The 26,629-nt window shown below is 34.2% G+C and overlaps 1 protein-coding gene across 4 annotated transcripts; it reads right to left on the bottom strand.

The window, feature by feature from the left end:
- Positions 1–856: 856 nt before the first annotated feature.
- Positions 857–22,348, bottom strand: LOC123709928 (UNC93-like protein). Of its 4 annotated transcripts, none has more exons than XM_045661546.1 (11): positions 22,286–22,348; positions 10,788–10,994; positions 8,753–8,871; positions 8,277–8,439; positions 7,568–7,691; positions 6,746–6,892; positions 6,136–6,202; positions 5,158–5,311; positions 4,872–4,976; positions 3,388–3,550; positions 857–2,707 (listed from the first exon to the last, which is right to left on the bottom strand). In XM_045661546.1, the coding sequence occupies exons 2-11, from the start codon at positions 10,893–10,895 to the stop codon at positions 2,427–2,429; spliced, it is 1,431 nt and encodes a 476-aa protein (XP_045517502.1). In that variant the 5' UTR covers positions 10,896–10,994; positions 22,286–22,348; the 3' UTR covers positions 857–2,426. The 4 variants fall into 4 exon arrangements, with proteins under 4 accessions (XP_045517502.1, XP_045517498.1, XP_045517499.1 ...); XM_045661542.1 differs by having other exon boundaries at positions 10,788–11,076; positions 22,213–22,346; XM_045661543.1 differs by having other exon boundaries at positions 22,213–22,346.
- Between the last annotated feature and the right edge of the window lie 4,281 nt (positions 22,349–26,629).

Here is a 26,629-nt window from a genome sequence, read left to right as displayed (position 1 = left end):
ATCCGTGGCGCTAATGTCGAAGCCTCAAAATGCGCGCTTCAATAGCTCAATATTGTCGAAATAGCAAGCGCTAACGCTATGCTAACGCTACTTTGATTTAAGAAAGGTAAACCATATTACGATAATGCTCGCAAGTGCTTTTTTGAGCCGACGTGGTGGACGGATACCAGTAGCTCGGCTGGATCGACAAAGTGGAGAAAGTGCAGCCCCTGCAGCTGAAAGCCAGCAATTGGTGAAAGGTGGCACAGAACGTTTTGTTTTTGAACGGAATTTTGTCGTTTCGGAAGCCAAGACAATTTTTGGGGCGCACTGCCCGGAGTGATTGACTGGCGCTGGCGTAAGCTAGGGAAACAGTCTCTGATGGGGTAAAGGTAATCCGATCCATATTATTGTGTATGAATTGTAATTATGTATAGTAAATTTGTATCACCTGTTATGTATATTTGCATAAAGTCTATGCCTAAACAGTGGTAGTAACTCTTCACGCTCAAAGTTATACGCAAAGCTATTACGAGTATTGTATCTACAAAAATTTTCAGCGCTATTATGTTCTACCAGACACCAATATACATCTATTGGATCAATGGCCCTGTTCTTTCATCAGCTCGTACGTGGTCTATGTATACAACATTAAGTTAGGGTAGAGGAGAAAACTGTCGCCTGCGCAACAATGCCTGATACAAAACAAATTACACTCATTAATGTCTTTCGGGAATATTTATGATCTTTATTTAACTACTAAAATTCTTTTAAAAATTGATTCAGCAGAGATACCTAAAGGACGAAATCGAAGGATTAAAAAAAAATAGTAATAGATTTTATTGAATTATAGTTATCACAGATACATTATATTTACTTAGATACACACTTACTTACAATTAGTTTAATAAAATATAACTTTCAAAGAAATATAAATATTTTGAACTTTAAACTTTACTTTTCAGAAAAACATTCCGAACATCACACAGACTATAACTAATCAATAAACAGCTTATATATGTTCAAATCAATCGTAAAACTATAACTGTCTCTTTTCGACACAACATACAGATAATTTGACAGAAAGAGACGATATAGTTAAATTGGATTCATTTTTATAATGAAGGGTGTTATCTGTTAAAATAATACCGGTAATGTATTAAATGTAAATACTTTTATCAAATAAATATATCTTTTAAACAATTATCATATGTCATAAATAATATGTTCTATGTATGTAAATTTCATAAAAAATTATAATACTATTATTTTCTGTCTGCATTAGAATTTATAATATTAACACACGACAGGAATGTGTCAAGTTGCGTATGTATATGAATCGAACAACTTGCTACGTTACACATAGAACTATATGTTTAAATAACTTACACAACATTACCTAAAAATAACTTAATAACAATAATTATTCATCACAAACATGTATCGCACTTCAAATAGTTAATAATATGGTAATACAATTTGTAATAGATAATAACGCTTAAAACTAGGTTTTAATAGACCTAATAAAAAAAATAAAAAAATTTTGTAAATTTTGACTACTAGCCCGACACGATAGGCCCCAGTCCACACATAAAGACAAATAAAATAATGTAAATCTAAAACATTATAATCTACATGAACACACGTACACAAGATTTATATATAATGTAATCAGAACTGTAGCCGGTCCATTTAATTAATCTTTTTCATACCGCCTATGTTAAAAATATTTATTTCTCATGACACAGAGTTTATGTTCATCTACATTTAATTCTTCATTTAAGTTTTATATAATCTGCTCTTTTCTTCACACTGTTAGCCCAGTTGCTTGAGAAACCGTCAACCTTGAGGTCATGTGTTCGAATGACAGCTGCACATTTATTTTATGTGCACAATTACCACTTGCTTTTACGTAAGCAGAACATCCAATAACCGGCATGCCTTAGACCTAAAAATCGACACAGGTACAAAAGTCTGACCACCTACTTATTTATTAAAAAAAAATAATATCACGGCCGCCGTTACGTTATGTATTTATATTAATAATAAATTACACGGGTCTGCGTCATTAAGTATTTCATAAGTATAAAAAAAACTGTTATTATTTCTAAATTTTTTAAAAGTAATATAAAACAGAAGTCATATTACACACATCTCACGTCAAATTTAGAATTTCAAAAAAAATTATGGCGCAATCATTAATGAAAAACTTTGTTTATTGTCTTATTACTCTGGATCGTTACAGTCACAGACTATAAAACGGTGTATATACAATAGCCAGCCACAGAGTATAGCATGGTTGCACAAAGAATAAAGATTGCAAAAAGAAGAAAGAAAAGACATAAAAGAGATAAAATAAAGTTAATATTTGCAACATAATAAATTATATTATAAATTTAACCCATTTGGACCATTAATTATTAAAAATACTTGACAGCAGAACTGTTTTATTCTGCAATAGTGAACGCCTTATTATCTAAACCATTCTCAGGCTCTTTGGTTTTCTTCTCTTCTCTTTTCTTCTCGTCTCTTTCCTTCTTCAATTGGAATTCCACTATGAAGTACAGAAAAACGCCGACAAGCATTGCGGTCCCAAGGAGATAGGCTTTGGAACTCGTACGGAGATGGGGCGAAATCACGTAGGCTATGATATAGCCGACAGATTCCCAGAGGCGGAAGTTTGAAAAAGCAGCTTCTTCTCTTCCGGGGAAAAGGATTCCAAAGAATGCTAAAAAAATGGTTAACGGGTATTTGAAGCAATTATTAGTATTATACAAAAAATATGTTTATGGTATTAATTTTTCTACTATTATATAGAAACTATCGCTTTTAAATTTGGAAAAGTCCATTTTTGGAAGATTGGAGGCTTACCTGGTATTAAATGAGAACGCCCCCTCATGGACAGAGCACAGCCTGAGCGCTCATGTATGACGACCAAAGAGAGTCGCTTCTTGAAGGACCCTAAGTATTGGTTCAAAAATACCCGGACTAATCTAATAATAGTGTGAATAAAAAGCAGGTGCAGTGGATAATCACCAGACGCCGAGGCCAAATATCAAATTAAATACATATCACCTCGCCCTCCGTCGTTCCTCAACTGAGCGTTCTAAGGCAGTTCTTGCCGCGCACCACCACTATGTGAAACCAGCTGCCCATTCAGGTATTTACAAACGAATCCGACTTTGGTTCGAAAAAAAATGAGCGTACCCATTCTAAAAGACCTGCAGTGCACTTGTCATCCGTTAGGCAGTGTAAGTGGGCGGCGGTATCACTTAACATCAGATGAGCCTCCTGCCCGTTTGCCTCCTCTTCCATTTGAAAAGGTACTAATGACTGTCAAAGCCTAGACTAGAGTCACACGGTCTTTTTTTTACAGCTAGGTTAACCTAAATACTCTGATTTTCTTACCATTAATCTGGACAAGCCAGACGGAATCACAGAGTCCCCACAGCACAGCGATTATGTACATCACATAGCTCATATTTGCTTGAGGCTTCCACAGCAGTATTGTGGCCACAAGGGCCATATGAACTACAGTAGCTACGCAGATCAGAGGTAGCCGCCCTGTTATCTGTGAAAAATAATTACGAATCATAACAAGCAGTATCGAGAGAGACAATTTCTCAAATATATACAAAAAAATATTTAGAAGTAGAAAAGCATTTTATGGGATTTTAGTAGTCAAGTATCTTCAGGAGATTATCACAGAGAGATATCATATAATTCAAATCCAAAATCATTTATTCATATAGGTACACTTATAAACGTCAAAAACAAAAGTGTATATAAAATGCTTCTAAAGTTCTCAAGGGCGTGGAACGGAAGAGCAGAACTGGCAATAAACTCTTCGCCACTCTTTTTAATCGCCAAGTTTTAGTTTTACACAACATGTGAGACATCTTAAGTAATTAATAATAAAAAATAAATTCAAAACAAAGATTTTTCCTCTATCAGCAGGAGGCATGGTGAAATAGGAGAATGCACTTTCATTCTCGTGGGAACAACACTCAAAATAACTTATTAGTTATTTTGAGTCACCGCATACACGAATTCAAGTACGACCAGTCACCACAAATCATAATAACATGTATTCTTGGATTTACTTCTCAAAGCAATAAATAAAAAAGGCTAATTTAAGTTACACGTAAAAGTTGTCCGTGAGACAAGCGAAATAGTCAAAGTAAGTAAGATATTTAATATACCAAAACACAAGGCAACGTTCAAGATTAAAAACGTAATCATGATTATTAAATGGAAGAACAAAAATCCATGAACTTTGTTACTTCGCAAAATGTCATCGAAATCGGTATTGTCCCGGTGAAAGATTGTATGTTATGCAGAAGAACATCCATCTCTTGTATTGAACAAAATATTATTCAATTATAGGTTACGAGTACATAATACGATGATTTACAGTCATAAGACACAATAAAAACAGAAAAAATTTCATTCGTACATTAAATAAAAATATAAACAAGACTTCATTGCACATAATATATAGCTTTGCTCAACTAAGTTCCTTTAAAGTTTAAGGTTTTATTTGCGTTGTTAATGGTCATATAGATTTATACAAATAGTGCAAAAACATAATATTTTCAAACATTCAAATTATGCCTAGGGTTTTTACAATGTATGTAGGTACATGCAATTAAAGGAAACGCATATCGGTTTGATGCGATCTAACTTATATGCATTGCTAGTTACTTATAGTAATTAAATTTGGAATTCGTAACCAAAGAGGATATATTTGAGGTCAAAGTGGCCAATACGACAAAACGTCAATTTCATATGTAAGGATTATTATGCCTAATATTACTGATATAACTGTAACGGACCCACGGATAATATTCTAGGAATCTTTAGCGACAATAATTAAAACTTTCATGAAATACCTTAGCGATATATCCAGTAACAAAGCATCCTATAGCATCAGCAATACCAAAGGTCAGCATCACATAGCCAACTGTTCCAGTGCCGACTGCGCATGACACGAATGACTGAAATACATTTTATACTAATATTTTATAATGCTTAAGAAATATGTGTTCCGAAACTGCAAATTAATCATTAAATAAAAATTACAAACTTATTTAAATTGCCAGAATTTACGGAAGACCTCACTGCAGGCAGATGCCATAATACCATGTTTGCCAGATACAAGAAAAAACAAATACTAACCGCTGTGAAATCAGCTCCGAAGAAAGCCTGCTGCAATCCGGTGAAGACCATGATGGTTATCAGCATAATCTGCTTGGGCTCCACTAATAGCTTGAGTGTCGCCATGAGCATTTCAACGCCTCCCATTACTTTGATAGCACGACCAGTGTCGTATCTATAACATTTATTATCACTTCATTAAAGATGACAAAAGAAGTATTATCTCTGAACAAGATTATTCTAAATCGTATTGACTCACTCTTACAAGTTCTTATACTTATTTAAATAATTCTTCAACTACCGCAAACTTTCTAAGGCTTGAGCGGTATTGATGAATCGGTCAGTAATAGTTTTTATATAAATATAAAAATAATTAATAAAACGAAAATTAAAACAAATTTCAAAAGTTTGGACCCTGTGGCAGTGTACCTCTAACGCTGGCAGCATTTACTCTCTGTATTGCGCTTATTTGTTGAGCGAGGAAAGCACCAGCTTTGAGGTCACCGGTACTATCTACCAGCCGTCAACTTAAATCTTTAATTAGCGTATGAACTTGAACTTGAACCCTACGGCCCAATGTGTCGACTCCAAAGGGAACAAAATCGAAGTTGAAAGAAAGACGGTTATAATTTAGCTGCTGATTATTTTCCTCAGCTTTTTTGCTTGTCCGAGGGAGGTGAGACGGGAGAAGCGATTTTAAATATAGGCGATACAAGTGACCCTCCTTGACAGGTGCCGTAAGTCGTAAACGTTGAAAATGTATATATATTGCGTTAACAAGCATGGAAGGAGAAAATTGGTTTTTCAAGTTTTCCGTTCAATTTTTGTCTCCATAAAAACCTTCCTCGGAGGAGGAATAAAAATACTCTAATTGCTCCAGCCATTTTTAATTTATATAGAATGGGTGTTCATAAACAGTAAGTTGTCACTGTTAAGAAATATCAAATTAAAATCATCTAATGTTTTTAATTACAATAATTATTTATAATATAGTTATACCTCTTCATAGAGTCTACCCCGATTGCAACAATTATGGCTGCAGTCGCCATGCACGCCAGATATATGCCTGAAATGAAATGCAAATATTTATTCCATATTCAAACCATAAATAATCAGATCCTGTCACCCACATTGGGTTCTATAATTTATATGAAGAATTTTAACAATTAGAATAATACACTCTGATAAACACAGTGTCACACACACTGAACCTGAATTTTAGAGCAATATATACGTATGTACAACAAAAACTTGTATAATACTTCTATTATCTAAATGTATAATAATCTAAGCTGTATTCTGACAAAAAACATTGTAATGAGTTGAATGATATCCAGAAACAAGATTCATGAATGTTATTTCAAAATCCAATACATGTTTTTTGTACGGGAGTCAGACTTTCCACTAAGTCTCGTTTCTGATTCCTGCTCTTTGTATTAAGTACTTAACCGTAGTACATAGAAGAAACGTAAACGTAACACTAGAATAGGGTATCTTGCATATTATATTAAAGTTTCTTAGTAAATTTTGGTATATTTATTTATTAGTCTTAATTAAAGCTAGGTCGTAAAAACATAAGCAAAGTTGCCTAATAACTAAGGTAACTAACCAGATAAGAGCTGAATTTTCTCATAAGGCTGCCGCTGTAAGGCCTCTGCAGCATCAGCGCTGGGCAAGAAATTCGCTCCACAGATTTCTGGGATCATGGTCGCGTTGATTGCAGTCACAGCAGCGTGATTGTCGCCCGAAGACAACACTGAAAGTAATTTTTGTAATTTCTTACTATAATGCTAGAAAGTAGCTATTTGCACCTGACATTTTTTTTTAAATGAGTTGAAAGCTTTTTGTTTCTTAAATCATTAAAGTGACAACCAGAAAATAACAAAAATAAAAGATGCTGAGACATGGACTAGTTCAAAAAAATAAAGAAATAAGGGAAGACCCAAAGAGGAATAGGCCGACGAGAATGTAAGGATGGATAGCTGGTATTTGCTTCTGACGGCAATAGAAAAAATAGGGGGGATAGTTGGAGGACCTCTCGCTATGTATGTAAACGAGACATGAATATTAATTGTAAATCCTAAAAGGCATATTTTCCATCTAACCCAGTGTTTCCTAACATGGGGCCCACGCCCCACAAGGGGACAATTCGAAAATGGACTCAACATTTTTTGATTACAAAATTTACTTACCAACTTACGTTACTTAAGTTACCTTACTTACCTTACGTTAACCATTTCCGAGCGATATCTTCCTAAAACCTAATATTTATGTTTCTTAATTAAACCGTTAAATTTTTAATATAAGAATTTTGGAAAGGCTAAAGGGTTTTTAGAGACAAAAGATGTTGTGTAAGCCCTTTCAAAAATCTTTTGTACCATAATGTTACATAGACCAATAAACACAAGGAAACTTAAAAATGAGCACTTACCAAGCGACGAGATAAGATTTCCCCAAACTTGATTAAACTGGAATATCATGAAGAATAGACCAAAGAATCGCGTCAACACTGCTTCCGCTTTTATGTTTGATAACTTGCTATGAACCTCAGATACCTGAAAACATGGATCTTATTAAAAAAATTATAGATCGATATAAGATTATCAGTTTTTACCATCTCAAAAGATTTTGATAAAATTTGGTAAATAGATATTTAAGAGATTTTTATTCCATCCTGTGCTGAAGTTGTCTAAATTAAATTTGATGCAACATTCTGTATATTACAAATATAGATGAAGTAAGTATAAGTGATATTGAAATTAATCTTTGGGTGAATGAGAGTGGGCGGTGAGTGTCAGTCTTACTACAGTTTTTTATTGAAATAGATCATTTATTTGCATCATTTATTAAAAAGTCATATATTCATATTGATTAATTATAAAAAAAACGCACAATCAGCCATGCAAATTGATATTTGTAATGTTCTTATTAATATGATTATTAATAAGAACATTTACGTTATTTATAATTGTTGTAGCATTATATTATAAGTAATAATATTAGTAAGCGATGTGCCTTTTGTGACTATCACACGCCATCGACTTTTTCGGTCTAAACGCTGCGTTTTGTTGTCCTACCTCAAGGATGAGAGTCTTATTTCTCTCAATGTCTTCTCATGACTTTTTTTTTTCATAACTTACCACAGATAAATAGGTACACTTCGCACACCAAAGGGGTCCGCCTCCAAGACCGACACACAGCCCTGCTGGTATCATTGTGTAGAATGACGGCCATAATTGTGCAGCTATAAACGGCATATAGGTCACAAACGAGAGAGATATCGCCCATTTTGTGCCTAACCACCTGAAATGATAGTCTCTTGTTTAGTTCACTTCTCAACTCTTAGCGGAACAGTCAATCTCTAGGTAGACCGAAAGTTCTCATCCTGAGCACCCGAACCGAAACCCGAGGTTAAGTCATTATATACATCATATATGTTTAGTATATAGTCAAAAGTAACGCCTGAAAGTTATGTATGCCAGCTCCAGCTGCAATTCTGGAGCTTCTGGGTTCTATTTTCAATACAATATTGATTATTCGGCTTAAACAACAGATAGAGTTCCCCAGGCCAGTTATTCTTCTTCCTCGGACACACTCAATTACATTAAAAACTTACTTTATTACGGCCGTTGGAAGGAATATATTGGATAAAATGAGTCCCGCGTAGACAGCCGCCAGCGAACTCATACCAAGACCCTCCTCGGCGTTGATGGAGCTTTGGAGATTTGCAGCACCCTACAAAATCACAAACATTTGGCTAATTTTACAGGCTACACGTAGATAGCTCGAATTAAAAGTACACCCGGCTTCATTATAAAAAAATGTTTAGGTGTATGGTGTTTTCTACGACTTTCACGGCATAAGGACATAAATATTTGGAAAAATCTGGAGATAGCCTTTACCCGTGAAAGAGTTCCGATCAATGGTACAGAAGGAAGTTTGGATATCGAGAAAAAATATGTATATAACAAATCTAAACTTTATATTCAACCTTTTTAAATAAATAAATCTGGCTTCGTTATTATTACTATAAATACTGGGTAGGTTTACCGTAAAATAACAAGATCCTCTGAGAAAAATAAGCCAAACATTGTAAACGTTTTAATCTACGTAAGTAGCTAAATATTTAATGGATACAACAAACGTCTAAAGCCAATGTAAAGAATGTATAAAAGCTTGCAAATAGCAAACTGGGTTGGATAAATACTGCATTCTCCAACGTTCCGACCAATTAATATAACCGTTCACATAAAACAAAAGAACAGCGATATTACAACCGTAGCTCGGTGATGACTGACAGAGTAGTAAGACATTTCAAATGGTCTACCTAGATTTTGTTGTTGTTAATTACAGATGGAGTTGTATTTATAAATTGTCTCTAGCCTACTAGCCTAACTTGGAAATGTGTAATGTAAAAAGTGTTTATTTTTTTATTTATTTTACATATACAATATAAAAAAAATACATAATTAAATCAATAGGAGGGCAACTGGCGGCCTTATCCCTTTCGAGCGATCTCTTCCAGGCACCCACACAAATTATGATAGGAACCCAAAACCTAACGTCTTTTGTATATTTCCTCTTCATTTTGGTTGTAATTTTAAACTGTACTTAAAATTTCAATAACAGATAACAAGAAAAAATAGCGATAATAAGCATTATTTTGATTTAGTTTAACCTATTAATCTTTTCTAATCATCGAAACTCGAAGCTTTGCGCGCATGAGCGTTTTTAAGGAAGTTTTTGTCGCGAACTACCACTATGTGGAACCAGCTGCCCAAAAATGTATTTCCGAACCACAAGAAAACAGTAAACCAATTCTTAAAAGGCAACGCACTTGCGAGCCCTCTGGCAATGTAAGTGTCTATAGGTGGCGGTATCACTTGACATCAGGTCAGCCTCTTGCCTGTTTGCCCCTGTTACATAAAATATATATATACAGTCTAAGTCTATTATAACGACATCTAAGACGTACTCCTATTTGGTCGAAAAATCCGATAGTCGTAACAACCGATGACGCTGTTATTAAGTACCTGATTATTGAATGTGTAATTAATATCACATGTATAAAATAAAACTGCATTTTATTTATTTCACATGAAAATTGAAATAAAAAGACATTACCAACATATAATTATAATTTTTCTACATAAACAAAATCTGTTTTTTTTATAAGGTGTTCTAAACGATGTCGCCGTAATCGGTTTTGACTGTATATAAGAAAATTATTTGTCAAAAACTGTCCGTAAGTTGCTTTTTAGGCCATAGTTTTAGGCTCATTAGATTACCTAACAGTAATATTACATATGCGAATGTTAAATGCGCACATTTAAAGAAAATCCATTGGTGCTCAGCCGGGGAACGAACCTACGACCTCAGGGATGAGAGTCGCACGCTGAAGCCACTAGGCCAACACTGCTCTTACATTTGACATTAGCTCGAACGGTGAAAAAATATCGTAAGGAAACCGGCTTGCCTTAGAACCAAAAAGTTGACAGCGTGCGTCAGGCACAGAAGGCTGATCACCTACTTGCCTATTTGCTGAACATGAAACAGATACAGAAATCTGAGGCCTAGACCTAAAAAGGTTGAAGCTCCATTGATTATTTTTTTTATTATATACGCACTAAACTAATATAATATATACTCACACTATACGCCGTGAAGTGCACCATAAACGCCAAACTGATGATGACCACATTCTTCACTATACGTCTCGTTTCACTCGGCTTAAATTCCTTTTCTACTTTTAACGTCATTTTACTTCCGTTTCTTAACACAATATTACTTTTTAATTAATTTGTTGACATTGGAGTTTTCCGTATTTTATTGTATATCGTTGAAACGTTTTCAACTAACTGATAAGTTAAATACAAATGTTCCAATTGTTAAATGTCTTAAATTACACAATCGGTTTGATAATTAGTTATCTACTGCAACCTTTAAAACTTAGTTACTTAATAACACAGCTCATTCTTTAATTTTATATTTATGTACGGAATAAAACGAAGTCAGGTGTGCAGTGCCTTTTTAGGCTTTAAATTTAATACTATATAAGAAATACCATACCAAAAATTGAATACATATATTTATATTTTAATTGAAGGCCTATAAATTGTTTTAGAAACAATAAAAATATAGGGATACAATTAAAATTTATGAATAAACAAGAATAAATGCGAATCTAAGCTTAATGCCCTATCCCAGCACGAATTGATGTCAGTCTCTCGGGGTGGACTACGGTGCCCAGTGGAGAGCTGGAGCACTGAGGCGCGCCGTCCCGTAATAACAATTAGTTACGTAAAACATTCAATAAATGTAATTTTATCAAGCTTTTTTCTGAAATTGATTAGTTGGCTTGCGATAAAATACATCGTATAAATTTCAAAATCATGTTCTATATACATTTTCGTCATAAAATGTCAAAAATTACCTGTGTTTAATTTTTTTTCTATCGAGCGAAGTTATATAAATCGTGTATCAATCTTTCAAAATGGATACATAAACTATTCAACTCTACCAAATATTTTTTTCATTTGTCCTACTTATAGAAACGATTATAAAAAATGAAAAGAGAAAATATACTGATCTATTAATACTGTTTTGGGGTATGGCAACCGGATAGGTCCTTAAAGGTTTTAGAGAAATAAATTAACATGGTTGGGCGTTATAGTTATATATTAAACTACTGTAAGTACCTATCACTATGACTGAACTGGGACCCCGCGACACAAACGCGGGAGAAGGAATACATAAAAAAATAAAATCTGCTAGTATCAAAAACATTAGGTTTTGTATGTAATTATTGTGCGATAATCTACAAATTTACTCTATGTTAGTTTACTCTGAGACCGAACTTAGGTAAATTTCTCATAAAACCGGTGTTGATGCCATTCTTGACAGATTAAATTTCTTAATAAGCGTGCACCACATTTCTCACAGAAGCAAGTCGATAAAAACATACAATAATAAATGTTTGCAAGCTCTGAACCAAAAACGGATATGATAGGTTTTACCCAAAGCTTATCCAGTTAAGATTATAGTGATACTGCAAATTGAGGATTACCCGTACGAAAACAATAACGATTTTTTGTTTTCGCCGCGGTTGGCTCATTCTACATTTGGTTGGTACGAGTTTCTGTTATAGCTACAAAAATGACCTTTTCGCGATCGAAATAATTCCTGAATGTATTATTCATACTTACTAGACATTCATACATATTAAATAAATTACATTAGATTTGATAACAACTAATTTGAATTATGGTGAATTAAATAATGTGAAATAAAAAAAAATTTAAATAAATGGTAACTGGTCGTACTTGAATTCGTGAATACGGTGATATTAGTTATTATTGACTATGTATTTGCATGTTGTTCCCACGAGTATGTAAGTGCGTGCTCCTACTTCACCATGCCTCCTGCTGATGTCATGTGAAACATGGTGTTATGGTTGCAGCTCTTTTCAAACATTGTGTAATACAAAAAAACTTGGCGATTAAAAACAGTGGCGGAGAGTTCTTCTCTTCCGTTCTATGCCCTTGATTTGAGAACTAGCAGTAAATGTAAAATTAGAAGCATTTAATGAATATTTATTTTTATTGACGTTCATAAGTGTACATTGTGCTACCTATATGAATAAATGATTTTTGATTTTGACAGTATAAGTAAAACTCTTTATTGTTTTGCGTTAAGAAGCCAGTCGTTTGATTTCTGCTTCTGTTGCTTTCCTAAATTATTACGATATATAAATATTGAAAATAAATAATATGCATTATAAATTATAAGTATTGATATGCCGCTCATTGGAACGTAAAACTTAAAATTGTAATAACTAATGAGAATGTACTGCATACGTAATTAAAAAGTACTTGAAGAAATGTTGTTGTTATTTTGATTGAGACGAATCTAATGGAACAATTCGTAAAAGGCAGGCTTCTTGCAGTGAGTGTCCGTGTATATAACATTAAGATCGGTTAAGCCTCCTGCCCGTTTGACCTTGTGCCACGAAAGAAGAATACAAAAAATCTGCCTGCCTTAACTTCTGTACACGTAAGTTTTCTACTTATCATATTGCAAGGTTATATGAATTAGTTTTGCGATCGTCATTAATGAAAAGATGTTACAGACTGTATTATTTTATGCTCTATTGTTATTAAAATTTTGTATATTTACAAAAACCACATCCTTATGTTATTAACAAAAATAAATTATCTCATAGAAACGAGTAAAAAATACAAAGAATCGTTTGTGATTTTCAGCGCGTGATTATAAAATAAAGACAATGACAAGGTATATATGTAGACGACACTTAAGAATACATCATTGTCACGCTCAATTTACTGTATATAATGGACTCAAAATGAAACACTTTGTAAACGAAAATATAAAATTTAATATGAAATTAAAAACTAACTAAAATTATACCGTTTCAACCTATGTGTATATGTATATGTCACAAAGTAAGATATCTTCGTGACGACACTGGGCATTCCTTGGCCTACAAAATTGAAACTGTGTCAGGCACAAAAGGCTGATATACTATGCCATAAAGCCATATGCCATAAGGAAATAGCTTCATCATTCTGACACCAACACCAGGGATTGTAGTGTCATTTGTTTTTTACATGATTTTATATTTCTTTAAATTCGCAAACATATCAAAGTGCATAATATATAGTAATATAGACGCGTTAATGGATTAGGATATAGGGAAGTAGAAGAATCCTTGACGATACCGTGTCCGGATCAAAGGTCAACCGAAGTGACATGTTTTAAAAGCTTTCATATGTTTTATAACACGTTTATAACTAAGACTAACCTTGAACACTGCATAAATTATAAACAGTAATAGAAACCTTGAACCGACTTCAAATACCTATTAAAGAAAACATTATTTACCAACAAGTGCCAAGATCATTTGACTTTTCTTATAGTCAAGTAGGTAATGCCTGTGCCTAAGGCAGGCTGACTGTGACTTTTTGGGTCTAAGGTCTAAATCTTACCCTCGATGTTTCCCTTCACCGTATGAGCGAGTGTTAAATGCGCACCTAGACAGAATATCTATTAATGCACAACTGAGGTTCGAACCTGTTCGACTTCAGGGTCAGCCGCACGCTAAAGCCACTAAGCCAACAGTACTCTCTTTCATTATTTATCTAGGCACTTATACTCTTCATATCATCTTTATTATATACTACTAAACCGATTTGATGGTTTCTTAAGCAGTCTACGTGATTCAAATAAAAAAATCTCGATATCATTTTCAGTCTACGAGAAATATGTGGACAATACACGCGATTGGAAGATCAATATGAAATATGCAATTCTAAAAATATCACATACAGAATAAACTCCTTTTCAAAGTCTGTTAATAACTACAACGGCTAAACAATGAAACATATTATTAGGACCGTTTAACGACTCGTACTTAGTTAACGTTCGGATAATTGCCAACACTTTACGACAAAAAGATTACGAAATTGATTAATTAATGAGAAACTACAGTTTGTATGAATTATCTAAGTAGAATTATTAAATGAAAGAATTCTTTGTATTTGTGTTAATTATAATGATAACAATCAAAAATTTATCTTGGTGTTAGAAGAGTATTAGAACAGTATTAAAAAAACGAATAAACTCTCTTTATCTAAAAATCAATGAAGTAATTATGTGGGGACTTCAGCTTAGAGGTCTACCTGTCAACTATTCAGCGAAAAAGAATCTATCCCCGGCTATGCTAGCCCCGGGATTTAAGAGAGGCCCTATAAAAGAATCTATACTTGGATTCACAATATATTACTTATAGGAAAAATTGATAATTTTTTTTGGAAATGTATTGGAGCATACATGTACAATTTCGACTTCATGACCTCTTGGTGAATGTATACTCGAGAGATGATGCGGGTAGGCGCAACGTCAACATCCAGTCCTCATTAATTAATCAACTAAATATAGTAATTATTAAAGATACGGAATAAAAGTAAATAACAGACATTAGTAGTTGTAAATAGTATGTAAATCACAGGGAAAGTTGTCAAATTAATTCTAAATTAAAATTTACTACCAGTTCGCAAGTCAACGGCGTAGAAGGGGGAAAGAAGAACTGGCACGAAACACTCCGCCACTCTTTTTAATCGACAAGTTTTGAGTCATACAAATTGTTTGAACTGGAGCAAATCGATCCCAAGGATTAGGATTATTTGAATAATCGTCAAATTTATACACATATACAGAAAATCCATTGGTGCACAGCCGGGGATGGAACCTACGACCTCGGAGATGAGAGACGCACGCTGTAGCCACTAGGCCAACACTGCTCGTTTGTTGTAAATACTAATACAATTTCCATATAAGGAATGGTTTATCTTCTGGAGCCTGTATATTTCAATAAGACACGCGAATAACTTGTTTTCAGCCGGCCTTCGACAACGATAATGTGTCGAATATATTATAATGCGTCAAATTATCATCATTCTTATTCATTATCTACTGCTTCATTTAAAAATAATTGAAAACAACTGTTAATGTCATAATCCTTGTATCTTTATTCTTTATTATAGCTACAGTTATGTTTGTCGTAGCCCGGTTTTATAAATTTTGTACTGTCATGTTTTTTTTTGTTTTGTTTTGTTCTTTGCTCTTTGCTTTAATCACCTTTTTTGTCAGTGAAACTTTTTGTGGATACATCCAATGTGTTTATTTTATGTCTTAAGTTAACTTTTTTACTGTACCTATTGATGTATCCGTTTTTTTTTTTTTGAAATAAATAAATTCACAAGGCTACGCTCAAATTATTTAATCCTCATCTCATCCTTACGGTCCGATGTTCGATCCCCGTCTGTACATCAAAAGACTTTGTCTATGTGCGCATTTAATATTCGCTCGTACGATGAAGGAAGCGTCGCGAGGAAACTGGCATATCCTGGATCTAAAACGTCGACGGAGTGTCAGTAGTGATCTCTCTTCTTTAATAGATAAAATGTAGGTTTACATATAAAATTAATACAGATAATATGTTAATAACAACGTAGTAAATCTTTATTTCACTATGCGTATTGTTTAGTCAATACACTTGGATGGATAAACATATATTTCTTTTCTACTATCGAAAAACATTTTTGAAAATTGGTAAAATACTTCCTTATATTAACGACAACATTGTGTAACAAATGGTATATTAATTTATAAATATCACATATCAGTTATAGCACCATACCCATAAAATTAATTACGACATTTTTTGCTAAAACGCGATAAAATTCTATTAAATACTAAATAAATACTTATGTTTTTCCAATTTTTTATTCTAATTAGTTCGCTTTAGGTTTTTTCAATATTGCGTAGCCTCGATTAGCAGAAAAGAAGACCTTGTATTAATGACAAAAAAAAACTAACAGCAACAATAAACTTATATGGGTATTTAATAAACACTAAATGAGTTATATCTTTCGTAACTATAAATTATATTCTATATTATTCAGATTTATTCAAAGTTAAAAATTTAAATTTAAAAGTGTTTTTGTAGATTGTCAGAACCTGAGTAATGATAATGTCCGATAATGTCCAAAAGGTCGACTACAATTGTATTGAAGTATCACATAGATATATGAACCCTTATAAATCCAACTTAGATTTTGTTAGCGTCATAACCTCACCGGCCCCACTGGCGACACAGTCCCTCAGTTATGGCCACCTTTCTTAATATACAAGTAGGTTCTGATTTTTACAGCAGGCTCACCTTCTCACCATTGACATATGGCTCGCAAGTCCGTTGCCGGCCTTTTAAGAATTGGTACGCTCTTTTCTTGAAGGACCCTAAGTCGAATTGGTTCGGAAATATTTCAGTGGCGATAAGCCCACATATACATATCTTTATATAAACAATTCTACTTCACGTTTATATACTGAACTCCTCTTAAACGGCTGCACCGATTTGAGTGGTTTTTTTGTATGGATGTAAGAATACCAAGATTGTTCTGTACAAAACTCTTCTGCGACCGGTGCTCACTTATGGTTCTGAAACCTGGCCCCTTAGCAAGAAAGACGAGACTTCTCTCCTAATTTTCGAGCGGAAGATCCTATTTCTACAATTATTTATTGAATATGCCTTTATAATTATCAAATTTATCTGTTACAAGTGGATAAGCGTCAAAAGTAGTTGATTGTTAAGATATCATTGAAATCTAGTTATAATTATAGTAGATTAACAGCGCATGCGATATGATCATAGAAAATAATATGTGTGAGAACTGTCAAGGCAAAACTACAATGTCAATGCAATTTTTAAGATCTTTGCACACCGCAAGCTAATCTGTGATATGTACTAATAAACGAATTAAAAAACATAAGAGCTGTATGTATCTGTGGTATTTATCAATGCGTTATTTGAAAAAAATCTATGCTCGTATGAATAAGATTAAAAGGGGAAACTAAGATAGACGAAAATCTAGGAAAATTTTCATCATGTGCATTTATTTTCTATAGATCGACCTTCGGTGTTTGATTACAGTCGTCTATATTTGAGTCAACACGGTTTCCTTACGATGTTTTCCTTAACCGTACGAGGAAGTGTTACTAGCTCGTATAACATATCCAGGCAGTTCCGACACACGACCTCAGTATTAAGAATCGCGAGCTGAAGCCACTTTTTTTTCCTCCCCACTTTCCTTTGCCACTTTTTTTTATTATGAATGGTCATGTGTACCATGGTACATGTACATGTACAAACATTTACATTTAGGTCCTTACAAACATTTAGTAGGGCAAAAAACTTGGTGATTAAAGAGAGTTTATTACGAGACGAACTGGCTCTTCTTATGGGTTCTACGCACTTTTTTACGATTTGAGAACTGGTAGTACACGTAAAATTAGAAGCATTTAATATGTATTTCTTTATGTCGTTCATAAGTGTACATTGTGTTACCTGTAATGAATAAAGGAATTTGAATTTGGCTTGCCCTAGTGTCCACAGCCAGCGTACCTACTATGTGAAACCAAAGTATATCTTTATTTTTGTTACATTTAGGTTTATATGTCAAAGTTAATAAGTGAATTGGTGTACGTGTTAAAAACCATTTATTTGCATTATTGCGACCTAAAATTCTACGACGGTTCTACGCCACACAGACTAGTAGTGATTGGAAAATCTATAGCAAACAAAGTTTCTGCAATTGTATTCATCATAACTTCAAATTTAAACAAAATATTTTATCTTTACGGTACGGTATGTATATATGCGTGTGTGTATGGTTAGATAAATAAAAGCTAAAATTATTATAATTCTATAATAGAGTAAAGACAATAAGCCAGCTGCCAACTGAAGAATTTTTATACCAATTCGACTTAGGATTCTTCAAGAAAAAGTGTACCAATTCTTACTAGTAACAGTAAAAGTAACGCCCTCGCGGGCCATCTGGCATTGAAAGCGTCCATGGCATCACTTGGTATCAGGAGACTCGTGCCTATTCTGTAAAAAAGGCGGCGCAAAGTGTAAACGCCGTTCTCCCTCCCTCAGTTTAATTAACTTAAGTCATTGTATATAGGGCAAGTAATAAAATGCTGCGCATTTGTCTCTCCCACATTAGGTTATGCATATTGTATGCATTGTATCCCTTTTTTTTAATGACGTGAAAATGCGCTTACGCAGGCCCGCGCCAAGGATATGGAACTTGACGCGGGGTCTGTGGGGCTGGGTCTACACTCAAGGACCAGGCATTCTACCCAAGCGCGCTATATACCTTTCTTTTCTTTTTTTGATATCCGAGGTGGAAATGAATTTGCGCATCCCCTACCCTCAAAGGTTGCAGGGATATGTGGGACTCGACCCACGCCAAAATCTCTGCTATTCATAGACTGGGTGAAGAATAACCACTAATACCCACCTCGAGTAGTTCCTACAAAGCCGCGTTAGCAGAAGCTCCGGGGTCGCTGTCGCATTCTACCGGGAAATCAACGGCATGTTACCCTCACAAAACTCCGGTACTGCACCGGAGGGGGCACACTATTCATCTTCTCCTATTTACTCCCCGTCTTCTACCCGTAGGATTCGTCCTAAAGCGCTCGCTCTTTCGTTCTGTAGCATAACATGCTCACAGAAGGATACCACTGCATTCCAAAGTAATTCCAAAGTAATGTGGAAAGGTTAAATATCGATATAATATTTTGATTTTAATAAAACATTCGCTACCTTACGTAATTCATATTTTAGATATTCAACGGTGCTTTTATGGACGTGTTTCGTCATTGAGGTTGTCCGTTACTTAACTGTTAAAACAGGATATTATGTTTTAATATGCGTAGGTACTTTCTTGCCAAAACCCATACATTTTAATTGAGAGTTTATACAAGCGAATTTCTGCGCAGAATCAGGACACAATGTTTATTAAAGTATCTATTTATCGAACTATCCATGGACAATGCGAGCAACTTTATAATACCTTCCAATATTAATAAAAAAAAACAATTGAAAAGCGGCTATCTTTATTTTGTTGACTCGTAATAATTACTCCCATATAATTCCTCCTACCTTCTATATTTGGCAGTTTGTGAGCTTGTCTTCGAGGATATTAGATTAAAAATTCCCTTGAAAATATTTTATAAATTACCTACAGCCGATACTAAATCACAGAACTGAAGACGTATCCTTAAATAATGGTCACAAATGGACAGAAAGTCCTTTAATGCACAGTTGGGGTTCTATCCTACGACCTCAGGGAAGAGATTCGCATGCTGAAGCCACTAGACCAACATTGCTCTTCTAAGACAAACCCCCTTATTCATAATAAATAAATCAGGACACTTGTGACTGTGAAACAGTGGTCTCAACTTAGTTCTCATCGATCTCTTTCTGTCTCAGCGTTAACACAATTCGACAGTAAGAGCCAAAACACTACTTGAATTAAAAGAGTGCAATTAGATTTCGTTTTTATGTATTTAAAGGTTAGGCTTAATAGGCGTACACACTGAGTAATTGATATTCATAAGCGATCATGTATGTCTATATAAATAACGGTGTTTTTGAATATAGATTATAAAATACATACCACTAGAAAACGAAATGGTTAATTCCATAATTCTTTATCTAGACAAACGCTAGTCTTGTGAAAGTGCTAGTTATACACAAATGACTTCGTTATTGGGACGTCTCGACCCTAGTTTACAATTGAATAACAAAACAATTGACGCTTGAATCGTCTTACAGTCAAGCGATGCAACGTTTCGAAATTTTAAAGGTATGATCAAAATAATCTTATCATATACTTTAAAACGCCAAAATTATCTAAATTTCAATAGGCTGTATTCGCCCTAGAAGTTGTAATCGATAGACAGTAGACCAATACTTTAAGCGATAACGATAATAAATGTGAAGTAATCTTCTAGGTTTCCTTTACCTCGCTTATATTAAGAGCCAATAAAACTTGTTTATATCATTAATTACTTTAGAAAGGTCATTTGCGTAAAGCCTACAAAGGTGGTGTCACACTACTAGCTTCGTTATTTTAAAACTAGGACACAAATACAAATATATTGTTAGGTATCGTATGCAAAAGTGTATAAGATAAGCATAAATAATAAAAACAACAACGTTTCAATTACAAAAAGTAATGAATATAACATTTTACATAAAATGTGCACGAATTTTAATTATTCTGCATCGTAATTTATGCACCATGATTACATGACAAAATATAAGACACTATATATTATAATTTAAACCATCGTTCTAAAATCCCCCATCAATGCTAGCATAGCTATATTGGCCCTAATATAACATATATAGCTAGCGCGTATTGGTATAGGGAGAAATACATAAAATACTGGCTTTTTTTCCCACAAGCGCAATGTTAAACTATTAGGACTCGTAACTCGTTAATGCAGGGAATGGAATTAATATTTGGACAAAATAGTGACTTAACCAGGAACCTCACTCTGTAACTTCCAGTAGGGACACCGACAGAGATCAGAATCTATTCCGACATTTTCTTACCCGCGTTCACTAGGTTACATCAGCGCTACAGGATATTGAATAATCTACATCAAACTTGCCTTAAGTACGTCGGGATCACCGCTGTCACTATTGGAAGTTATAACTTTTAAGTTCTATACTTAAGCGTAAAAGTTTCAGTAAAAATTGTAAAGTAAAAAAGTGAGTATCTAAAAATTTCAAGATACCTGCAAAGCAGTCTTTTTACTAAACCTACACCTATAAACACGCATGTTGTTATACGCTTTATTAACATAGACTAACTAAGAATAAAATAGATTGCTCTGATATTGAATACGTATTATACTACAAATTAAAAGATCCACGTACGTTGCTAAGCAAGAGTCACGCCTGATCAAATTGTAAATTATGACAAAAATATAAATATCACGTTCTCAAGGTCTTAATAGAAAATTAATTCGATAGTATATAATTTTCTGATTTATAGAAGTTGTTTATCTTGTTTCAACATTAGTATGTGTAAATGGTGTATTCATCAATAAAGGTTTTCAATTTATAGATCTGTTCAAGAGCTTGTTCGGTAATTGATGAAGTGGTTTGATTTCTGGCGAAACTGAAATGTTAAGGGCTAGAAATTGTGTAAGTACTTCGATATAACAAAAAAAAAATCAGCATTATAATAAATTGATTTATATGTTATTACTGTATTCTACAGGATTATACAAGGAATTATTAAGAAATATTTTTTCTATACAATTAATATATTAGCTATTGCATATTATATTAATTGTATAGAAAAAATAATGTAAAAAAAGTAAAGTAAAGTAGTTCTCACGACAATTATAACTATAAATTTATAATAATCTGAAAGTAGATATCGCTTTCATTATATTTTATTTTCATAAATTAGTTTCATTTGAAGGTTTTATTAAATATACTTAAAAATATTTTGATATTTGCACTTTATTCTATAATCCGTATTCTATTTCTTCTGGATAAAACTAAAATATTGCGTTCTGTGTAGCTTCAATTAAAAAAGTTATGTGACGCATCAAGCCAACAACCATACAATATATAAAAATTGCATTAAAATTAACATTTCATTTCACTGAAAATAAAAACGAATATACCAGCTTATCGAGAATTTGTTAAAATTTTAGGTTTTTGACAAAGATTCACTTTTGTTATTTTGTTTTTACGAACAGTTTAAATTTTTTCCCGGAAATCACTGGACACCTCGCTTTCTTGCGCGTGCGTCTCATGAAGAGCGCGACGGAACTAAACTCATAATTTCATTTCGCGGATAAAATAAATATCAAGACACGTGCTTAGCAAGGCTATAATCTCAGTTCGACAAACAAATGGATTGTAAAATTATTCTTAGCCCAATTCAGGACTCGCGTTATCGCATTGAAATCCTAATATACACAGCACACTTTGTTTTGATATAAAAAGTGCAGTTCTAGTTCAGCTTTAGCGAACAATATAAAGACAGGCAATAAATAATTCTTAGACAAAATGTTGGCTGTTTCCGAATTCGCAACTCGGTACTTACTTTCTTTTGTGTCGTGTGTGTAGTGATACTTAGCCGAATCTTTCCTATATTATAAAAATATAATGAAATTAGTGTTGACTGTTGATTGATGTATATACATAGGTATATACCTAATTAATATCTTGAAATAAGGCAATAAGGCAAACGAGACGAAACTGTTCTTACCTAAGCGCATCAGTCAGACCTTCGCGTGTGATCTCCATTGAGGAAGCTATTTTTCACTTATGAGACAGGAAACAATTTAGAGTTTCGCCGACCAATTTTCCCATTACACTTTATTTTGTTTTTAAATAAATAAAATTAAGGCTATCTCGGAATATTATCACTTTTTGAAGACGACAGTCGTTTAACAGCGAAATAATTGTTGAGACTTGGTAGGCCCAGAAGATTGATAAGCCTTATAGAAATTGGCCATGCCATTTGATATTTGATTGCCTTTTTAAAAGGTATACTATTGCGTGTAATAACGTTTACCAAATAATCAAAATAAATAAATATGCATTAAATGCTTTGCCTGCAACTGTATAGAATCTATAAATATAAACAACATATTATAATATTGTTTGCGAATAAAGACGAACGAATGAATTAATTAATATTTAATTTTTAGCGGCTTGCAACAATGTTTGTTTTTCAAAATATTATTTGTCTTGTTTTGTAATCCATTTTGAATTAAAGTAACCTCATTAATAGCGCATATCGCATTGGAGTTTTACAACTTCCGAGTTCAGATTTAACGGATTAACTTGACAGCATTTACAGTCGAATTAACAAACATCAATGTCATTTACGTGACCTACAATAATTCTCATTTGTCACTTAAATTACAAAAACAATGCCGACAAGGTTAGCAAAAGGCGCGATACTTTTATATGCATTTTCCTTAACTTTCAAAGGAGATGAAGATTATAATTTTACAATGTTTACCTCATTACGAGAAGTATACATCAAGTATATATACTTTTATCAATACCGCACTGCGGATACTCTGTACACTGGCCGGGCAGGTATTTCTCGGGCAGCTGTCGATGAGTACCGGAACAAACTTGTGTCTGAAATCGAATCTCTACTACGTGGAGTCTCGGACTGGGGTAGAATAACCTAGTCCAATTTAACCCCAAGAAGACAGAAGTTTGCGCGTTTTCCGCGAAAAAAACACCCTTTGTCGCTACTCCTCTTTTCAAAAGCACTCTTCTTTAAGCCACAGCCAGCATCGGAATACTTGGCGTTGACATATCGAACGAGGTTCAGTTTCGCGGTCATTTGGAGGGAAAGGCTAAATTAGCCTCCAAAAAGCTTGGTGAGCTCAGCAAGGCGAGACGGTACTTCACTCCGGGCCACCACTTGCAACTCTATAAAGCGCAAATACCGCCCCACATGGAATACTGTTCTCACCTCTGGGCGGGGGCTCCCCAGTACCAGCTCCTTCCACTTGACCGTATCCAACGAAGAGCGGTTCGAATCGTCGATGACCAATGCCTCTCCGAGCGGCTCGATCCTTTGGCGTTGCGTAGAGATGTGGGGTCACTCTGCATCTTCTACCGCATTTACCATGGTGTTCAGAGGAGTTGTTCGGATGAATACCTGCAGCTGAGTTTCATCATGGGACGTCGAGGCAGAATACAAAATTCCACCCGTATCACCTCGACGTCCGACCTTCCACGACTGAGCGTTTTTCAAGGCAATGTTTGCCACGCACCACCGCTATGTGGAACCAGCTGCCCACTGAAGTATTTCCGAACTAATTCGACTTAGGGTCCTTCAAGAAAAGAGCGTACAAATTGGCCTCTGGCATTGAGAGTGTCCATGGGCGGCGGTATCACTTAACATCAGGTGAGCCTCCTGCCCGTTTGTCCCCTATTTTAGTGAACCATGTAATGAACTCTCGAGCGCAACTAATTCGCAGCGAGCTAATAAATATTATATTTGTTTCTGACGTACCGTCGTTATGCGTCGAATATCTTTATAAAAATCGAAATCAGTCCAACTAAACTCTTAACTTACTATAAGGAGGTTATCTTAACCTACTCCCACGAGGGAGGATTTTTCTGTCAAATTGAGTTGTGCTAAAAAGAGACCGATAAGTATTTGACTTAAAACGGTGCGGTTACAATAATTTATTTTTTTATAAATAAGGGTTTATATATATATATATATTAGGTCCTTACATATGAAATTGGCGTTTTGTATGAGAGGTACAAAAAGTCGAATATTTTTAAATATAATATATTTAATTAATATATTAAAGTGTATAGTACGCAATTATATAGTAGTTATATAGTATATTAGTACGCACGTCATCACGTATCAAGTAAGCACTTTTGCCATCTCATAGGTAGTTCATTGATCCCTTTACTAAAAAAACCAGACGGATGGGAATCAATAAAATCTGTGAAGGCGATTCGGACTGCCCCATCAGAGTTAAATTTTTTCCCTTGCAAGAAGTTGTCCAAATTTCGAAAAAAATGATAATCTGTTGGAGCAAGGTCCGGGGAGTACGGAGGATGTCTTAGACATTCCAATTGAAGCTCTTCTAATTTGGTAGCCGTCTGTTGTGCAGTGTGTGGTCTAGCGTTGTCGTGAAGTAGCAGTGACGTGGCAACAATACCGGCCACCAAACGCTTACAAGTAATTTTTTTTGGGTTAATTTTCGCTTGGGGCAGGATTTAGCTGGCTGGCCAGGATCCAACCATTGCGCTGAGGGCTTCCGATTATCGTAAAGAATCCATTTTTCATCACACGTAATGATTCGTTTTAAAATACCTTCATTATTGTGCCGGTTTAGTAAGTAATGTAACGCAGCAGTCGACGCGCGTTTGCCGGTTTGCTTCAGTCAATTCGTGAAGTACCCACCTTTCAAGCTTTTTAATCTTCCCAATTTGCTTCAAGTGAATTAAAACAGTTTTATCACTAATACCACAGCCTGCAGCTAACTCGGCCGTGGTTTGCGATGGATCCGCATGGCTTGTTCTGCAGGTCGAAATTTCCAGAACGAAAGCGTTGGAACCAAAAACGAACTGTGTTTTCTTTTGCAACATGACCGCCATACACATCATTCACCCTTCGAGTCGTTTCCGCAGCACTAGTGCCACGGCGGAACTCGTACTCGTAAATAATGCGATACTTTAAGTTTTCCATTTTGTTAAATGAGTGACGCAAACAGAAAAAAACAGAAGAAAAAAACAAACGAATGACGGTCATCGAAGTACAAATACATGAGTAAATAGCTGTACAAATTTGAATTTGGAATTCCTTACCAAATCGTGATTAAAGTGGCCAGTACGAAATACGACAATTTCATATGTAAGAACATTATATATATATATAATTTAAGCAATCTATGACTATTCAAAATAATTCTTATGTTATGTATGTTCCTCAGCTGTAAATGTTTACTTACAGAAGGTTACTGCGCTAAATAACAACCTTCTGAAAGTAACCCATTTTTCTTTCTTTCTTCCTTTTCCTTTCAAAATTTATTTTGGATGTAAGAATGCTGACATAACTGTACTATTATTATCTATCATAAATCAATCACACCCTTTCATGTTTCATACATAGAAGATATATCACCCGTTCTTGTATAAAAAATGAAATGATAGTCTATGCATCTTAAAAATTGGCGGGAAACCCAATTATTGCCAGTTATAGTACAAGCCATTTTACGCATCAAAACAGACAAAATATGTTTTAACATTTACTTTATTTCATATGAAAACATCAAAACATTAAGTAATTAGTTTCAGTGACTGCAAATTAAGAAAACAAAAACACAAAATTTTTCCATATTATTTATTATACTCCCGCTAGCTTAGCCTTGAATAAATTTGGATGAACTTCACTAACCAATATTAAGGCATTTACTATAATAAAACACTTTTATATCATTCTGAAATAAGATAAGACATTGGATCGGAAGAAGCGAATATATATAATAAAGTTATACTCAATTAAAAATTAATTTATTATTATTATAGTCAGTAAAACTGTAG

The sequence above is a fragment of the Pieris brassicae genome, chromosome 5 (genome assembly GCF_905147105.1).
Source record: "Pieris brassicae chromosome 5, ilPieBrab1.1, whole genome shotgun sequence".
In the NCBI taxonomy this organism is placed as follows: Eukaryota; Metazoa; Arthropoda; class Insecta; order Lepidoptera; family Pieridae; genus Pieris; species Pieris brassicae.
The sequence above is the reverse complement of the archived record's forward strand: the minus strand, read 5'-3'. Positions and strand labels throughout refer to the sequence as shown.

Coding starts and splice junctions, on each gene's coding strand:
- LOC123709928 (XM_045661546.1), bottom strand. CDS start 10,895: ATGACGTTAAAAGTAGAAAAGGAATTTAAGCCGAGTGAAACGAGACGT. Junction 8,440..8,752: donor CTTCCAACGGCCGTAATAAA/GTAAGTTTTTAA, acceptor CTATCATTTCAG/GTGGTTAGGCACAAAATGGG. Junction 6,203..6,745: donor GAAAATTCAGCTCTTATCTG/GTTAGTTACCTT, acceptor ATTTCATTTCAG/GCATATATCTGGCGTGCATG.